Source organism: Gallinula chloropus, assembly GCF_964237585.1.
Source record: "Gallinula chloropus genome assembly, chromosome: Z".
Classification (NCBI taxonomy): domain Eukaryota; kingdom Metazoa; phylum Chordata; class Aves; order Gruiformes; family Rallidae; genus Gallinula; species Gallinula chloropus.
The window spans coordinates 49,634,166-49,654,756 of NC_140089.1; the positions used below are offsets into that span (position 1 = coordinate 49,634,166).

Consider the following 20,591-nt stretch of genomic DNA (forward strand, 5'->3'; position numbering starts at 1 on the left):
TAGGAGTAGCCATAGCACAGCAGTTCCTGTGTTCCCATGATAACTGACCAAAGCCTGGCATTCCAAGTTTCTGTAGGTGGTCTTCCTTTACATGCTCATTTGAAGGCACTCACTCTTCAGTACTACACTCACACACTCTTCAGGAACTTTCCAGTCATCCACATTCCTTCACACGAGAAAGATCCCAGTTTTGGCATATTTTTTCATGTTGTTTTGTCAGTTAATTGTTAAGCTTACAAGAGTTTTTATTACCTAGAGGATGTGTTAGCAGTTTATATCCACTTATATCCATTTTGTGCTCAAGCCAAACTTCTGCTCTCCTGTGGGGTAAACCAGCCCAGGATATTCTTTTCATGGAGGCTGATCCCGTTTCCTACAGGACAGGGAAGGCACGCTAGCAGGACACAGCTAACCCACCCCCCACTTCCTTGAGTCATCATACATGTATGTTAAATACGTATCTGCTGAAAGCTGGAGCAGGGGAGTGGTCTGGCTGTGTTCTCTCCCTCCCCCAAAGTGTGTCTTTCCTGCTGTGACCTACTGAAGGAAAGCAGGCTATAGATAGGTGAGGGGAAGGGGGAGAGGGGGTGTGATCCCTGCATGATGGCACCTACACTACATTTACTGCAGTTGAGTTTTGTCTGGCCAAGTTTGCGACTGTAGCCAATAATGGGGCTTCACATGTACCACTCATGCCTGCATTTTGCAACTTTGCATTGTCTGAGGAAGACAATCCAAATATTAGCTTTAAAAATAGTAACTTCACCACAGGAAGATCTATCATCAATTGCAGCTAACACCTCTGTGTTGGGACTAGGACAATCAACATAACAGAAAATAATGTTGTAATTAGATCTGGTTTTGAACAAAAGACAAATTATTTATTTCTTTCTTCAAATGAAGCATAACACTAAGGTATAAAGGGAGTATAAATAACATCTGATTGTGCTCCTAAGCTCCATGCTAATAACTTTCTTGCAATGACATCCTTCAACAAATTAACTACATCATTACTGTTAAGTATTAATTGCACAAAACAGATACACAAAGTATATAATGAGCTAGAAAGAGGACAACATTCTTTCATTATGACAAACAACTGTAACAAGAAATGGAAAAAAAAAAACCCAATAGATTCTAGGCTTACACAGATGGCAACACTGAGAGTTTTAAGTCCTCTCCTTGAACACATTACATGTGATAAATAATACGCAAAATATTTAAAGAATTTTATTGTTGCTTACAGAAGATACTTAGCAAGCAGAGACAGTAGCAATCACTGCCTCATGTCTCATATCCCCATCATTCAATGCAAATTTTTACATTTCATGCAATAATCCTGAGCTTATTTTCAGTAACATTGAAATGTCATCTATAGTAATTACCAAATACATACAGAGCCCAGCTATAGGGTCTATTGTATTATTAAGGCATGAAAAAAGAATAACAGTTTATTAACTCTGAATGCCACAAACACAGCACAGCAGTTAGAAGGCTCAAAAAAGCTCAGAAAGTGCCAGTGATTTCTGTGCCAAGGTCCTCCCAGAACAGGACTGTGAATCATCAGCTCCTGAAAACATACAGAATCAAATCCTGGCCTTGCTGACATCAGGGAGTTTTGCCATTGCCTTGACTGCTGGAACAAGCTTCAGAGCTATCAGGAGTGACATAGACTCCTTTTCATATCCCCAAAAAATTGACAAACTTCCTCTCACTCAAGTCAAGTATGAATGTAAAAAAAACAATACCTACATATTGTTTTTGTAATTAGTATTTTTAAGTCTATGGAAAGGTTCCATTTATTATACAGTATGGCAATCAATAAAAAGCCTTTTCAGAAAAAGCTTGTTTGTTAGTCTGATTTATTAGTATGTTAAAAGAAGGGGAAAGTATCATGAAAAGAACCTCTGCCAAGTCTATGCGCTATTTATTAATTATTTTAAATCTTAAAATGAAAGACTTTGGTAAGCCAAACCAAGGGTATGTGATGCAATTCTAGCCTTCATGGTTCAATGGCTCTTCTCAAAGACAAAGAGCACTGCAGCCCTGTCCAATCATCAAGTGAAGAACATCTGCATAAATTGTAAGAGGCTAGCCATATCTGGATTGTGCAGTTCTTCACAGTCTCTATTTTTCATTTAAGTTCTTGCAACACACCCTGTAGTGAGCCAGGGTATTCCAGTCCGGTTAACTAAGCCATTGAAACCAAGGCCAGACTGGTGGTAAGACGGTAAGACTTACTTAATACTTACAATTGCATTCTGTCCCACACTGGGAACTAAAATAGCAGATGACCTCCTCTAACTCTGCTATACTATTGCCTGCCCCTTATGTAGGTATTTGCCTAGTACAGCTCAGCATTTACAGATTCAGTAGCCTTATCCTTCATGTACAGGTGGCCCACAAGTTGCTGTGGAAAGAACTGTGGTATGCAAGAGGGACAGACTGTCATGCAGTCTTAACACATTATTCTTTCCATGACTACACCCCTTGCATACACAAGCCACCCCTTGAAAAAGATGGTGCTGTCCAATTCTGTCACTGCAAGGCCCTGAAAACTTTGCAGATGCACAAATCCAACTTAATTTCATATAAAACACTGTTATAATATTGAAAAAATGGTTTGTCACAATAAACCATTCAAGAAACTTGGTACTGACTCGTTTAAGATAGGAGAAAAAAGGATGTTGATAGTAGTCACTGGGTTGGAATTTGTGTGGTTTTTGGTTAACGTCTACTAGTAAGTTAAAGAAGGCTAAGGCTATAAATTGGTACTGTTTCACTTATAAATATTCACTTTATTTCTATTCTCTTCTAAAAAAACATGTTAAGGAAAAAGGTGGCCAGAAGGATTATACATGTTGCAAGTTGTAATTTGGTTGTTTAGGCTGTAAAATCCAAAACATGTAAGTGAAGTTGAGCACAGTGTAGGAAAAAGCCAGTTTTTAATTAACAACTTATTTACAAGTTCATAAAATCAACTGAACTGAAGTAGATGTTCTGTGTTTGTCACCAATATTTTATTGTAACTGGTAACTTGCACGGTTTATAGAAGAAGAACAAAAAGAAAATAGAGTTCACTATATACAGCCTTTGTACAGACTACCTGACTATACACAAGGCATAGTGATCATAACACAACCTAGTCTTCATAATAATTTGTGCACAAAAAGACACCAATCAGACATTATGTGAACATTACAGTGAAATGACATCACAAGTCCAGTGAAAATTCAGCATAATACAAAACATATCGATCTACTGCAAATGACATCCTTTAAAACAATAAGCCTTTGTTCAGTAGTAACTTAACCAGAGTCTGATGCAGAGATTTGTTGTGTAGTTATAAGTCTTTTAAGGGAAGCAACCTCTGCAGATAAGTTTGCTATGCCCTGCTTCAAATACAGGTTCTCCGACTCAGATACATTGTAGATATTGTCTTTTATTTCAACAACTCCAGTTTTGCAACCACTCTGAATTTTTACATTGAGTTCCTTCTGATGCCAGAGTTCTGGTTTAAGTGACCAGTCTTGGATGTTAGTCACCTGAACCGAGAAAGGAGTGTGAGAAGAATGCACCAAGCTTTGTGCACCATGTTTTTCAAGCTCAAAATGTCTTTTTGAGGACATATCAATGGGTGATGACAATTTCTGTGTTGCATCATAGTCATTATCCATTGCTTCCACTTTAACTTGCATGGCTTTGGCTTTAATTCGAAGCTTGTGAGGCAAAGCTGAAGAATTCACTTCTGGAACTTTAACTGTTGCATGAACATTTTTATGTTCAACTGGGGAATGGATTGGACCCTTAGGAACCTGCTGTTCATCTTCTCCATCAGATGACTTTCCAACTACACCATCATCAGTTTCTGATGTTCTGGGGGAATTACTGGATGACCTATTAACTTGCAACAGAGGAGGAGAATGCGAGTACACATTAAACGTAGCTCCCATGTAGTTGGGATATATGGATGCTTTGTATGAACCCCTGTCATCTCTGGGCTCTCTCTCTAATTCCATGGGTTCCTGTTTTATAATCTGGAAGTTATTTTCAGGACTTCTGCAGTTGCTTTGTATACGACTTGGTTGAGTATGCTCTACAGATGATATTTCAGACACATCAGACATCGAACTTTGAGGAGAATGTTTGATGACAGAAATACAACTGCTACCAACTATAGATGGTTCATGTTCATCTACAAAGGAGTTAATATTTGATTTGGAACTCTGATAGTCTTGGAAATACACAGTTGTGGAGCTACTAAGTTTCTGTATCTCTTGGGCATAGGCTGCAGAACTAATTAAACCAAACTTTAGCTTCAATGAGAGCAGTTCTGCCTTCAAAGTGGCATTCTCCTCTCCCAGTGCAATTAGCTTGTTCTCCAAGACAAGGTCATTCAGTCGTCGTTTTTCACGAGACCTTTTGGCAGCTTCGTTATTTTTACGCCTTTTCTCCCAGTACATAGCATCTTTCTTTTCATCTGGAATGAACTCTCGCTTCCTCCGGCAAGCTGAAGACTTGCTTTTTCCACTACTTGCTTCAGTAAGAAGTATATCTTCATTTGTAGACAATTCTTCAGACACTTCTGCCAAGGTAGATTTAAGTACCATGATCTTGTCCACATTGCTACTTGCATCAACAGGCCCGTGTTCCTTTTTAAGGGTCTGCATTTTTCTCAGCTGCATCAGAAACAATTTGTAGTAGATCTACAACGAGCAACAGAGCAAGCTATTTCCCCAGTACTTCTCACTCCACAACTGGATAAATACAGTAATTTTAAATCCACGCACATTCTTCCTTTTCCTTCATACTCTCAGACAGAAGTGTCCAGAACCAATTTTCTTGGCGGAGGTAATGGGAATCTTCTTAAAAACCTGTAATAAACAGAGAATTTGATTACTGTTTAGGAACTGCTGATTCAGGACATGCAAAAGTAGCTTTTGATAAAAAGCTTTGGCTAGCATTTGGTTCATTAAACCTGCTGTAATATGAAGACCGTTTGACACTGAAACAACTGATATTATAAGCTTTATGATAGCTGGGTAACAGATTTGCTTCCAAAACAAATACAATACAATCCAATCTAAGGGGGAGGGGGATGGGGAAATCAATAAAAATATTTTCATTTTTGATCCTACAGTAATTTTGTCAAAGAACTTGCCACTATATCCCCAACCAACATAAACCTTCAACACTTAATGCTGGAAGACACCAGGCATGTTGATTAACAGCACTGAAAAGTATCTTAAAAGTATCTTATTCTTCCACAATAGAGCATCTCTTCTGAAAACAGTTGTGGTATGTGACTTTGAAATGCTATATATTTGAGACCTTCATGGATTAAAAATAACATAAGCTCATTTTGAGAATCACAGAATCACTAGGTTGGAAAAGACCTTTAAGATCATCAAGTCCAACTGTTCCCATCCCATGCTAAACCATATCCCTAAGTACCTCATCTACCCTTTTTTAGACACATCCAGGGATGGTGATTCAATCCCCTCCCTGGGCAGCCTGTTCCAGGCACTGACAACTCTTTCAGTAAAAATTTTTTTCCTAACATCTAATCTGACCCTGCCCTGGTGCACCTTTGTGCCATTTCCCCTTGACCTCTCTCTTGTTACTTGGCTGAAGAGACCATCACCCACCTCTCTACAACCTCCCTTCAGGTAGCTGTAGGCAGTGATAAGGTCTCCCCTCAACCTCCTCTTCTCCAGACTAAAAATCCCCAGCTCTCCCAGCTGGTCCTAATAGGATTTGCCCTCCAGCCCCTTCACCAGCCTGGTTGCCCTTCTCTGGAGTCATTCAAGGACCTCAATGTCCTTCTTATGGTGAGGAGCCCAGAACTGGACACAGTACTCAAGGTGCAGCCTCACCAATGCCGAGCACAGGGGCACAATCACCTCCCTAGACCTACTGGCCACACTATTTTTGATACAAGCTGGAGTACTATCATTTTAAAACAACATCACTATCCATTAAAGTTATTAGCTATTATTTTTGCATCACATTAAAAATATATGTACTATATATATTTATATGCACATTTATACACAGAATTTTAAAATACCTTTTGGATCAATCATCAATTCAAACTAGTAAACGCACATACATATTTTAGGCAATTACCTAACTAAAAATTATGACAAAAAAAGTATTATGTAATTTTTTTTCTCTTATGAATAGAATTTTCAAGATAAACATTTGAAAATATATTAGAGAAATAAGATAATTTGCATATGAAAAAGTCTTGTTACATCAAAATAAATTAATACAATTGATGCATGTGCACCTTTAGAGAAGCATTTGCTGGAATTTGAGATCTTAAAGTCTTACCACTAGCAAAAGAAAAATAACTTAAGGTTTATATTCAGACATTTTAATCATTAACTTTGAACTTAGCATTTAATTAGCTTTTGTTTTATTTAGTGCCTCTTGGTGCAAAAATACTTTTTCTCCAAAGATCATTTGGTCTTTATCTGAGATACAGCCTCTCAATATCTCATTGTCCACAGTTAGTCATGTTCCTGGTAAAATAAATATAGTATGCCAAGTGCTTTTATAGAACTGACTGTTAAGTCAGCAATGATTCTTGCCTGTTTAACAAAAAAACCCAACAACAACAAAAAAATAATCCACTTCAGATTAATGTCACTGTTTATTTGGAATGTTTTTACAATGACTAAAGAAACTAAATTTAACATTATCAGTTTGGAAAGTTATAAAAGAATTAATATATTGCATTCTGCCAGTTACTCTTGTCTTTTCCAGAAGGCAAAGAGGAGTGAGTGATGTAGTAACAATTAAGCAGGGTCATAAAGACTTAGGTTTCAAGCTGGTTCTGTTCCATCAAGCCATGCCAACTCTTCTGTCATGAAAAATTAACACATTTATTAGAGCAGCTAAGTAGAATTTCCTAAAATCCATGGTTAATTACTGACATGTAACTATTTGTCTTTGATAATACGGCCTTAATGGAAAATAGAGTTAGAAGCCAGCCACACCAAAGACAGCATCTAACATTTTAATGCAAAAGCAGCACCACAAATTGCCATGTTTGTAAAGGAGAAATGTATCTCTAATATACCAGCAATTACATAGTTAGACCCTGATCCAAAATTTAAACTGGAGTCAAAGGGAATTTTCTGTCAAGTTAAATAGGAGTTGGATCAGGTTTAAAAACAACAATAAGCCCCACAACAAAGCAACATCCATTTGTACAAACTTTCATTGTAATTTAATTTGCTGGAGAAGCTGTATAGCCATTTCACTGCTACATGTAAACAATGGTTTAATTAATACACATATCATTTTAAGTCTAGTGAAAGCAAATACTTTAACAACAACTAATTGTTGAAAACACAAGATATAAAAATAAGACCAGGCCACCTGAATTTCTGTGTCATTTGTAGAATACTGTCTGTGTAACACAACTTAACATTAAAATAAGAAAAATACTGTGATTTTGTTTCATTATCCCATAGCATTGGGAATGCACAGCTATCAATCCGTAATTTTCTTGATATACTACAATCACTATGTTCACCTGTATCATTAACTTCTGTGTTTCTGAGGAAATGCAAACACCTCCGACACACAGCAGGAAGCAGTGTAACACATGCTGAGTGCCTATGGAATCATCATTCATCTCTTAGCCAACATGGACATCTCAGCCAACTCTTAGTCAAAAGGGTTCAAATAAACTTTTGTGAGATTTCAGGGCCTCACCAATACAGAGGTCTTACTGAATTTAACAGTACTCTAATTGAGATACTCTCAACCCCAAATAAAATATTTATTCTCTTAAACAAGGAATACTAAAATGCAGTCAAGGTTATTTCCTATATATTTAGCAGCCATATACTCTGTAACAGCTACACTTACTTAAAACAGCCGCAGTAGCAATTCAGTACTTAGAAATACTGGATTTGTGCATATTTTAGAAGAATGAAACTATACCCATGCAGATCTCACACACCTTTTTTCCCCCGTTACATTCCAGCCCTCCATTTCCACACAATTTAGAAGCAGTATTTTCACTCATGAACAAGTCTTTTCAGAATCAGAACCATGACTTTGTGTCTATATGTACTGTCTCCAGCTCAAAGTGCGTGGTCTGTATGTACCGTCTCCAGCTCACTGAGTTGTTTGTGCAACACTTGCAACCTAGGAAAAATACTAACAGCAACCAAGAAGTTATTGGTTGGCTTTTTTGTTTGTGTTTCTTCCCAAATGAACATAGACTAGTGGCACAGTTCATCCGTACGACAGCCGATCAGTAAAAACTCTCGGCGTGTCCAAAGAATCTCCTGCAGCCCAACACTGGCACTGAACGGCACTTCAGCCAACAACCTGAGAGTGCACAGCTCTTGCTCTCCAGGACTTCTGCAGTTCATGCTATTCCAGCCTAAAATCTGCTCAGCACAGCACTGAAAACTTCTGTTTTGGCCACTCTCCCTCCCACACACAAACAGAACACAAGTAGAATACAAGTCTACAGTAAATATTGTGCACCCAAATGACCGTGTTTTTGCATGGAGTGTTCAACTTTGCTCTCTGCCAGAGCCCATCAGTAAAGCTGTCAATACAAACATGTAACCCAGTAACCCACTGACACAGTCTTACTGGTTTGGTATTTATGTAGTTAGTTCTAATGCCATTACTTTAGTGAACTAACAAAACAACAATAAATCCTTAGCTCTTCCCACATCTTCCTTAAGCACTTTTATCATGGTAACTGGAATTGCTGCTTTACAAACAGGAGTCAAAGCCCTTGTTTATTAATCCTTCTCCATGTGGATCAGCTCAATGCCGAGTCTGTAAACAAATTAAATTCCATCTGATGATAATGGCAAAATGCCTTCAATTAAACCAGCCATTTCACTTCACTTGCATTTTATAATTCCAGTGAAAAACATCAGTATTTACACATAAATTAATAAACTGTAACGATTCCTCTGACTATATTTCAAATTCCAATATTTTCCCTTATGATTAATTTTTCAATTGCTTTATCACTCCCTTATAAAGTGTTATAAAAACAACATTTAATACCTCCTTACATTAGTCACTGTTAAAGATTTACTTTTTTTGGTTGGTTGATGTTAATGGCATTGAGTGCCAATTTAACAATGTAATAACACTCGATCCTATTAACTTAATTACAGACCCAGTCTTGCTCCCACAGCAATTTTGCCATTGGCTTCAATAGAAGCAGGATACAATCCCGGATCCAAGCATTAATGAGACTGTTGTATAGAACTCATGCTATTGAAGCAAGAAATTAAGTAAGCAGAAATTGTAAAAACTTATTTTATCCATGGACTTCAAAAAATACCTAAGTGATCTGATTGTGTCAAAACAGTATATTTAGGATCTGATCCTGGGGATATGTGTATTCACACTGTAATAATTGAAATGTTTCAAAGGGTTGAGGGACAGGGCCACAATCTTTTCTCTCCCTCTTCTGTGTAATCTAATTACGCAAGTCATTTCTGCTTTAAAGAATTCACATCAGTGTCCCCATGAAAGTAAGCTTCCCACAGAGTCACTGTGTATTATTATTATTATTATTATTTGTAATTAGCAAAATAATTTATGGTATCTCCAAGGTCAATTTTTCAAACATATCCCAGAATGAGACAACTGACTGCTTAACTCTGTTGCTCTAACATTTTGGTAATAATTCTGTGAAACTAAATGAAAACCCATTTCTTGGTGTTGGATGCTTTTCCATCTCATTCCTTCAAAAATGGAAGAAAGTAAGTATATCTTGTTTTAAAGTTGAACCATGCCTCTATCCACCACCACTGCTATATGGCAAACTGCACAAAAACAACAAAGCTCATACTGACAGGTATCTGTGCATATTTTTAGTTGTTGCTGTCCATGTTTTGCATGGGTATCATTAATTCTATTACTGCTACCAGTCTGCCACAGGTTATTTATTTTAAATAATCTGACTACATATCAGTGGAGCTCTTAAATACCAAAATGACTGGTTTTCACTCCAAACTTTGAACAAACTGAACAATATAGTTTGCACTTCATCTTCAAAGTGTTGTAAAAACAGTTACCATCTGTCTTAAGGTGTTTATGAGGGACAGAAAAAGTATCCTCATTGCATACACAGGATAGGAAACTGAATTTAAGTTGAAGTGGTGAACACACAGCCTGCCTAAACAGCGCTAAAATACTCTGGAACCACTCTACCCCTGCTACTTTTCACACATAAGAAGCTACATCACGACATTCTGTACCTCTCAGGTCTATCATGATTACAAAATCCTCCCCAACAGAGGCTGTGGCCACATTCCAACCTTCACTGAAATCCTTCAATATACCTTTTCTTGCCTTTTATCTGGGACCTTTAGTAAAACTAGTTTCTGTTGTAGAGAAGCTTTAGTGCTGGGTCCACTGGAAAAGTGGTATTATTCCTAGGATAGATCTGTGGGCAAGAGGATCTAGTCCATGTAGAGCAAATTCTGTTCAAACCTGCTGGAAGAAAAACTAGGTGACTTAATTTTATGCTATGATGGATAAGGTCACAGCCACAAAGTGGAAAAACATTTACAATACAAATGTTACCAGCAATTATACAGCTGCACTCAGAGGCTATGAAAACATTACAACAGTATGGAGCAACGGAGAACTATTGATCCTATACACAGTTCCCTTTTCTTACAACTTCACGGGCATCTTAAGTGCTTACGGTTTCAGGATCAACATGTAATTAGGTCAGTGGAACGCTGACGATGATAGCTTTGTACAAGATGACCCATTTTTGCTAAAAATGTTGATCATCTTATTGAAAGGAAAAACAGGAGATGTCTACACATTACAGTCAGTTGGGAAAATCAGAAATAATTTTATTATGACACTTTCAATTAAATATAAAAAAATTAGTCAGATCATCAGGGAACTTGCACCTTCATATTATGTACCTCCACGAAGTACCCAGCTGATGTCATATATAATATTTACAAAAGGCTTTCATTGTTAGGAAAATTACTTAAGTTAATTTGTAGTTATTACGATAAAAAGTAACTCATTAAAGTACAGCCTTCTTACCAAAGGTAAATTATGCAAATAAAATTATTATTTGGAGAGCACGAAACATATGTTCAAGGTAGCTGTTGTTCAATGAGGTCAGTCAAGGTTAACAGGTGGAAATTTGACCTATATTTGCTTCCATTTCCTTAGGAAGACAGTGTGATTTTATCAGCTATGTCCAATTTTTTTCAAAACAAGCTGCTTACTGCTCTGATCGCGGGGAGGGGTGTGTGGAACAAAGTCTAAGAATGTTACTCAGTGCCGGGAAAAAATTTACAGCTCAGAAGCAAAGGAAATGTATATATAACTTGCATAAATACTTAATTATATATTTACAATATATAGTATGTGTATATAAATCATGCCATTTTAAACACCACATCAGTTTCCAGTATTTCTAATGAGACCCCAACAGAAACAACAGCTACTGAAGCTACAGTACTATGACTGCACGTTTCTCCTCATTTCAATAGCTACTTGACAACAGGAAAAACTAGACTGCAAAAAGCTGTAGGTTAATAGTAACAACATTCTGGAAAGATAATCTCAGCTTTCCCATAGTTAAGAAACATTTTTTTTTAAAATTTTAAATCAAATTTTAATTATTCTGACAAGAAACAGCTTTATATTATTGATCTGTGTTCTTAAAATGCCAAGCACGGACCAGACCTTCAGCTGACCTAAATTTATATAGTGCTATTTAAAGGCACCAGAATTATGTCAATTAATCCCAGCTGATGCTCTAAACATGCATCTTGTTATATAACAACAGAAACACAAATATGTGAAACAAACACTGCCTGTAGAACGTTGGCGTCTACCATACCATTCACTGCAAATCACACAGAAATAGCGATCTTTAGAGCTCTGATTCTGTGAGATGCTCCAGGCAGTAAGACCACTGCCCATGCTAAGCACCATTTTCTTTACTGGGTTGCATTCCACTTGTAAGGGGAGGTCTTGCAGCAGTGGCACCTATACTATTGACTGCTGTGGCAAAAATCTGGTTAGTTATTTAAATACTTTGACAGACTGAAAATTTCACCAAGATGAAGCAAGAAAGGGGGAGAACCCCCCCCCAAAACCTCTCCTACGTAAGGCATTCTTTCTGATAGAAGGTAGATTTGCGTCATATCTGTTACCAGATTCAGTCTCTCAGTATGCTCATTTGGACATGGATCAATTCAACATGTGAATTAGAGGAAAAAAAAATAATGTTGAAGAAGGCCTAAATAATAATTTCAGATCTACTTTTTAACACAAGTTTTTACAAATGTTGCTTCTAACACATTTTGAATCAAGTCCAAACATGCCCTTGCTTACACAACCTTATTTTTGACAGTCATGCTTAGCATCAGTATTAGACAGTTACATATACCTTGTAAAAAAATTACTTTTGTTTATTATTTTCAAACACTGTAGAACAGAAATCAAGTGTCATTTTCTTTTAGAAAGGACTGCAGGAATTGGCTGTCTATGTGCATTTTTTTTTCTATTACATATCACATTTATATCGCATAACTAGTTGTAATGATCATAGCAAGGTCACCTAGAAGAGTCAATTAAGCTGATGAGTCAGATACATTGCTTAACAGTGTGTAATAAGACTCAAACAGAGGATTTTATTGTTCATATTATTGCATCATAGTTATGTTATAACAGCAGTGAGATTGCTGTCTGGAAAAAAATATTGCATAAGGATAGTTTGCATAACTATTTGTTAAAATAAGAATTTAATAGAAGCTAAGGGTTTATTTTATTTATGCCTTATTTTGAAATAAAGAATTTAAAATAGCAGCATGGTGCTGGTATCTCTCACAGACAATTTAGACTTTATTGCAATTTTGGCTAAAGCACAGCAAATACTGTTCCTTCTTAGGACGTAATAAGCTGTGAGGAGGTATGTAAGGTTCATATTGCTTATGGGAAGATTAACCTTTAAAATCAGTTCCTTCAAAAAAAAAAAAAAAAAAAACCAAACAAAAAAACCCCAAAAAACCAACCACCCCACCAACCCCCCCAAAAGCCTCCCTAAACCAACCCATAGGTTAAACTTGGAGCTTTGAAGTCAAATCCAGGAAGCTAGATGTTTGAAAAGCCAGTTAAGAGTCCTTTGCAGAGTTAAAAATACAAAATAAATAAAAATGGACAACAGAGGTAGATCATTCTAAAGAGTGTTAGCACTTTAACAGCTGAAGACATTTGCAACATGAGCGCTTTTATAACAGTAACTGTTAGTGCAAATGATATTACGGATATTTATTCACTAATGCTTGAACTTGTTGGTTTAAATCAGGTTTTTGGGCCAAAACCCAAATCCTTATTCATTCACGTTTCCCATCCAAGTCAACACCCTGACTGTACAGGGACCATAAAGGCGATGCACACAGCAATATTTTAAATGAGGCTGCGGACTGAATTAATTACTGAGGGCAAAGATGACTCAAAGTAGGTTACATACACAGGAGTGCGCACAATGAAACCGAGTGCAATCACTCAAGTTAAAGGGGGAAAAAAAAAGAAACAGGGTTGTTTTACACAACACTAACTCCAAGACATCTTAATGACCAAAACTGCACTTAACGCAATCAAGTAGCAGCGAAGTTTACGCGTGTTACCCAGAACGCCACATTTCAGAAACACTCCACAGCTATGGCAGGTATACCAACCCCCCCGACAAGGGCCAGGGCGTTCAGCCTGGACTCGGAAGGTCCCTGCCTACTTAAGAGGGGCGTTTTAATCACAGGCAAAAAAGAAAATCACCTCCTCTGGAAAGCCAAGTTACCGCCAGCAACTTTCAAGACACTGTCCTGTCGAGGGCCGGGCACAGGCTGACCCCAGGGTACACCCTGTCCACCCGCGGCTTCTGCCACTGCCACGCCGAAGTGACTTGGCAAAACAGCAGAATTGGGCAATGGCCATTTTTTTCTGTTGTTGTTGTTGTTGTTGTTGCTGCTGCTTGTTACGTACGGAGAAAGCCGAAAATACTCGGGCCGCGGGAGTGGGGGAGGGTGTCCTAGGCTATGTCATGCCTACCTGCGAGCCGTACCCCTCCCGCGGGGCGGGGAAGCAGGCGGCAGCGCGGAGGTGGGGGGGGGGGGGGGCCCTTTGTCTGGCGCTCCCTGCCTGCAGGCGACGGTGGGACAAGGGGGCGGGGGAGACAAGCTGGGGGGGGGGGGGGCTGGAGCACCTCCGCGGGGCGCGGTGCGGGGCTGTGCAACGGAGAGACGGCGTCCACCGCTTCCCCAGGGCTCGGCCTGGCACCGCGACCACCCCAAAGGCGGCCCGGCGGTCCCCTACGTGACCGGTGGCGGATGGCGCCCGGCCCGCTACCCCCTCAGCACGGCCCCGCGCTATCAGCCCGCCGCCGCCGCCCCCCCACCCGCCCGCCGCCGCCGCCCCAGCCCAGAACAAAGGGCTGAGGGGGAGCGCCAGCGCCCCCAGCCCTCCCTCGCTCGCCCGCCGCCGCGCCCCAACTGCCACCAACGGCTCCCAACGGCCGTTGGAGACGGCGAGCCCCGAGCGGCGCAAGCCAGAGGAGGTGGGAGCGGGACCGGGCTCCGCGCTCCGGCTTCGCTCCCCACCGGGTCTGTCACGGTAACCTACTTGCGCTGCTGGCGGCTGCCCCTGGGGGCCAGGGGCACCTGGTACCCCGCCCGCTACGGCCGTCCGGGCACGGGCGGGACAGTTCTACCACTCTTTCCCCGACGCTGCTGACACCTCCTAAACGCCTTCCTCCCTAAAATCAGATGTCCCGTTATTTTATTTTATTTTTTCCTTCTAAGAAGAAACGGCAGTTGAAAGCCCGTCCCGGAGATACGGCTCAGCGTCTGGGCGGATTGCCTTCCTAAAAATACAGCCTTATCAAAACGTCTCTGAAGGCGTGGAGTTAAAAATTCGAGCAAATGGCCTCAAACGTCTACGCGCACGGCTCTGGAGAAAAGACCAGAAATAGCACATGAAGCCACAATTGCTAAAATGCGATGAGGCTAAATATAGACCAACACAAATCTCGTTTTAAGGCACCCGGCACGCAGCCGGCGAGCGCGCCTTGTCTCCCCACTCACCCAGTTGTCTACTTCCCTTATTAAACCCACTTTAACAAAATCTGTTAAGAGTTACGGGTTTGGTGTTTGGTTTTGTTTTTTTTTTTCTGGCTTTTTTTCAGGGCGAGATTGTCCTAGTTTCTTTGTACCGAGATTATAAAATCGCATAATTAGCTCCCTCTTCCCTGCCCGGCTGCCAGCAAATTCTGTGGTTACATAATGCAACATTTCCAGGAACTATGATGCGATCGGTCCCGCAGCGCCTCAAAAAACAGCGACGAAAGTGACGAAACGGCTGAGGAAAGCGCAGCACCGCACGGCGCGGGGCCGGGCCGCTGCCACTAATCCCACTTGCCCGCGGGCGGGCAACATCCCCCAGCGCCGCCTGAAAAGCGGGCGGGGGGGGGTGGACGGGGGGGCCTCCCCAGCAGACTCCCGACAGCACGCAATGCCCAGTGGCCTTACAGACAAGGCGCGGTTGGCGCTCGGGACCCAGCCCTCCGCCCCGCACGGCGGCCTCCGCGCAGCCCGCTCCCCCGCCGGCACATTATGCAACGCGGGAGAGCGGCTCCGACGGAGCTGCCGCGGGGTCGCTCTAAGGAAGAAGCGGGGGGTTGGGTGGGTAGGGCGGCGCGCCGGGAACGAGCACCCCCCGCGAGGGAAAGCCGTCGGCGGGCATCTCTCGGGCTGCCTCCCTGCGCCGACACACCTCCACCGAGCCGCCCGCCGGGACGCGGAGCCGGGACGCCCGGCGGACCCCTCCCCGCCCGGCGGCAGCAGGAGCCGGCTGGGCTCGCGTTATGTAACAGCCGCTCCCCGCCGAGGCGAAGCGCGGCGGGCGTCGCAGCCCTTGCGGACACCTTAACTTTGTACCCGCACGCCTTCCTACCTGCAGCACGCTACGGGGAGCGCAGCAGCCCACACCCCGCGTCGGGCCGCGGGCGAGGAGAGGCGGGCGGTGGTCCGATGCGGTGCGATGTCGTACCGCGCTACGAAGACGGCGGAGCGTCCGAGCGGGAACGTGCAGCGACGGCAGCGGCGCGGAGGGATGTGTGTTAGTAGGTCAGGACTGCGCGGCGCGGGGCTCACAGCCCGCATGCCAGCCACGCCGCGCCGTGACTGGCGGCGACGCCGTCCCAATCGGCGCCGAGAGCTGCCAGTGGGCGACCAATGGAAGCGCTCGGGGGCGGGGAGGGGCGGGGCGAGGGGCGGTGTGTGGTACAGTAGGTCTGTGTGCTGGCGATTGCATAACCGCCGGCGGGGTGGGGGGCGGCGCGGGGGGGGGGGGAGTGGTGGGAGGGGGAGAGCGGCGCGGGGGGCGCCGGCACTTACGTAACCGCGGCGGCGCCACGCGGTAGCGCGTAGGGGGGGCGCTCGCCCCGCGCAGCCTCCGCAGGGGCGTAGCGCCGCGGCACCGCGCCTCCTGGCCCGGCAGCGGGGGCTGGGCGGAGCTCGACGGGGTTCTCGCGGCTGTGCGCGCCGCCTGGGTGCGCGGCGTCATCGGACGGTGTCTTGCGCGGCGTGTAAAGAAATCAAACCCCCGGCCCCGGCGGCAGCGCTGTGCCAAGGCGGTTGCACAAACCCCGGGCGCCGTGCTCCGGAGGCACGTAGCTGCCACCTAGCCACGCAGGCGGGTAGTCCGCTGCTGGATCGCGCCCGGGCTTCGACTCGCGGCAAATAGTCATAATCGCCGTAAAAGGGAGGAGGGAAGGAAGGAGCCCGCTGGCAGCGGCCGGGCTGGGCGCTGGGCGCGCTCCCCGCCGCTACGCTTCTTTGCCCTTGGTAGCGCCGGGCTTACCCGGCGCGGCCACCGCTGGTCGTCACGGGTGAAGGCTGCTGGCAGCGTTTCTTCCGCCGTCTCCATCCCTGCCCGCGTCCTTGAGGCGGCAGCGCGGAAATCCCGTTCGAAAGCAGGGACGCGTTCCGGGGGCGCTGGCAGCCTCCCGGCGGCCAGGGGCGCGGCCCGCAGTCCCGCCGCTCCCGCACCTCCAAGGCCCGCGTCTCCCTGCCCGGCCGCACAAGACGCAGAGGTCCGGCGGTACAGCCTCGAGCTGTTCTCACCCCGTGTGGAGCCTCCGCCTTAGAAGAAGGACAGGCGGGCAGCAAGACACCCAGTCCCTCTCCTAGGATGTGTTTGGGTGCACACACGTTCGATTAAGCGCACAACATGCAGCTTCCTCATTTTTTTCTCCTCACAGCAGGTTTGTCATTGCCTGGGGTTGTTTTTTTGGGGGGGTTTCTTTTCTTTCACAAGTAAAATTTATGCAGACAACAGATTTATTTTTTTTTATTAAATCCTCGTTCCAGAACACAAGTGATTCTGGATTTCATTCTGTTAAACACTCTCACCAAACAGCACAGTGGTCACTAACATACAGCCCTGTTATATTTCTCTGTCAACCTGTATTTACATGTCAACAGAGATGATAGTCCTCTGGAGCAAAGCAAACCTTACAGAAAGCAAAATCAGGCATCAGAAGAGTTCACTGAATACTTTCTGGTTTATCTCAGCCCTCAATCTTTTATCACACTCAGACATACCATCCCCCTACAATAAATCTGAATGCCTTGAATTCATTCGTATGTACCTCCCCAGCTTGATTATTATGCAAGTTTTATAACTTACATGGGCATCGATTTTCCCATCTTCCCCTCCGTTTATAATATCTAGGATATGGATCAGTGTTAACAGGTTATGGAGCCCACCACGGCTTGAGAGAGAGCTCAAAAGCAGCCCAAGTCTGAGATACCAACCATTGCCCCTGTCAGGGAGCTGGATGGTCAGTTTTTTTGCCGTGCTTCCTCCGGTCTCCATTGGATGTGTGCACACTCAAAGACAGCATGCAACTGAAAATGTCAGGCATGTGTGGCTTGGTGGAGGTGTGGTGGCATGGGAGGCAGTTCTAGAAGTGATCTTAAAGACCTGCTTGCTTATAAATATTGGTGGTCTGCTCGAAGTCTCAGGCACACTGCAGAACCTGTGTGAGGAAACTTGTGCAGCATGCATTGTGTCCCATGGATGAAATGAGTATTGGACAAATACAATGCATCAACAATCCCCAGGACTGTCATACTAAAGTACATTCCCAAACCTCAGGCAATTTTTTAAATTGAAAAGTTTGTAACATTTTACCATGGAAAATACTAGTGATGAATCCTGGGCATGTACTTTTAACAACTTTAAATCTCATATCTAGAAAAAAATATATGTGGCAACTCAAATCTGCCTTCATAACTTAAGTTCCTGAAATATAGAAAGAAGTCTCTAAGGCAATAATAACCTTCCTATGTGGGTGGACAGTCCTGGAAATAATATTCCAGATGGAGTTTGGTTGCCTATTTGCTTATATATTTGTCACTAATTATAATCAGCCATAAAACCAGATCTGATCCTTCTCCCAGATTCCTAACAATGATATTTCTATATTTCACATTAATTCTACTCTGTGGAGCTCAGGAAAGTCAAAACCTTCTACAGCAAGATCCATTCTTACTCTCCAAACCTTTGTGGTGGGTTCTCGGTAAATCCAAGGATAAGGTGAGACAGAGGGCTGAATGGTGATGTGGCCAAAGGAACATATTCATCATTTTTCCTCCTCTCTTGAGGTACAGAAAAAAATAGCATGGATAAAAGTTATAGCTAGCATTCTGCACAAAGGGATTCTAAGATTTTCAGGAAAACTCTAAAAAATAGAGTCTAAGATTATCCACCTCTGTTGATTTTCCTGCTGGAGGGGTGAAGTAGGTCATGGAGACCTTTAGCCAAATTCTCAGATGACTGTAGTATGGTAGGATTTATGCTTACTTTTGGATGGCACAATATTAACTTCAACTACTTTAGACTCATTGGCATTTTTTTGCTACATGAATTAAACTCTCTTAAAAAAAAAAAAAAACTTTTAACACCCCCCCTCTGATTTTGGCTTAATGAGTACTGCTGAGCCTATACTGAATCACAGTACTTACATGGAGGGCCAAGGAAAGGGGCATCGGAGAAGTAATTAACAAAAATACTACAGAAAGTAATGCCTGGCATCTGTAAGGTTGATTGACTCCTTCACAATCACTTGTGTCCGTGCCTCTTGGCCTTTCTGTAATACAAGCTTCAATTATGATCCAGCCTGAAATTCGGAATCAGTTCAAGTCGAGAGTGGAAGTCCCAGTACCTCCAAAGAGGAAAGACTTTAATTCCCCACCTTTATTGTAGTCCACATACAGTATGATAGAATAATTAAAATAACATACACTGTGGAGCAAAATAAGAATAAAGTACACTTTTTAAGATTACAATCTATTAAACATATTTTAAAAATTTATTGTGTGTGTATACACACACACACACTCTGAATTATCTGAAGATAGAATGACTTTTGCCATAATCCTTGGTTTCTTTGCATTACATTCTTTATGTCTGTAGGAGTTTTACTACATAGCAATGCAATCACAGAAAACTATATTCACCAATCTTTTTATATATTTAATGTGATCAGTGCTCAGAAATGCTTAATAGTAACCAAGTCCTCCAGGGCTTCCTGCTCAGGATGAGTAGCTGTGAAAGTTCCATAAAATAGATGATATTGTGATTTTATAAAGATCAAAGCCAGAAATAAAATACATTAAAGAAAAAGTCAAGTCATTTGACTACAGTTCAAAGTATTAATCAAAATATTTCCATGCATCTGGGAACATTTGTGGAAACAGTACTGGAAAAATATTTGTGCTGTAATGTACTCTTGCTAAAAGCAAACCCAAGAGAAATAGATTTCACATTGTAACTTAAGCAGACATAAGTGAGGCAATGTTTACTGGAGCTGTTAAATGTGAAGAAACACCGAAAATTGCACAATAAGTGCATGGCCTAAATAAAGAAATTTTACATGATACTTCTGCACTGCAACAGCCAACTTGAGATGGATGGGTCATTCATAACCTTCACATGACATAAAAATGCAAAAGCAAACCCAATGATTATGAATGGCCTTCATATTTTCAAGCACAGCCACAATGTAAAATACAAAAGCAAGAAGGTTATGATGTTCAAATATTTTAGATGAGTCTAAAAGCAAACAAAAATGCCCTGGTTCTTAGGACACAGATAGCAATTCTGCCCACAGAGCCACTGACACATTACCCTACTTAGATTCAGGGAATAATCTAGATAACAGCAATATCTTCAGGACTGAAGGAAGTATCTGATTTCACCTGAATATTTTAAACACAAAGTGGAAAAGTATTTTCAAAAAATGGTCTTTTAATTAATAAACAAACTGGGAGAAGAGCTCCTTGAGAGTAGCCCTGCTGAGAAGGACTTGGGGATTCTGGTAGATGAGAAACTTAACCTGAGCCAGCAGTGTGCTCTTGCAGCTCGCAAGGCCAATGGTATCCTGGGCTCCATCAGAAGAGGGGTGGCCAGCAGGGACAGGGAGGTGATTGTCCCTCTCTGCTCTGCCCTCGTGAGGCCCCATCTGGAGTCCTGTGTCCAGATCTGGGGGC

General features: G+C 42.5%; 1 protein-coding gene across 1 annotated transcript; it reads right to left on the reverse strand.

Annotated features, from left to right (window-relative positions):
• Positions 1-3,045: 3,045 nt before the first annotated feature.
• On the reverse strand, positions 3,046-4,685 carry NFIL3 (nuclear factor, interleukin 3 regulated; the record flags this gene model as incomplete). The annotated part of the gene is made up of 1 exon (XM_084278297.1): positions 3,046-4,685. The coding sequence occupies one exon, from the start codon at positions 4,683-4,685 to the stop codon at positions 3,309-3,311; it is 1,377 nt and encodes a 458-aa protein (XP_084134423.1). The 3' UTR covers positions 3,046-3,308.
• Positions 4,686-20,591: the final 15,906 nt, after the last annotated feature.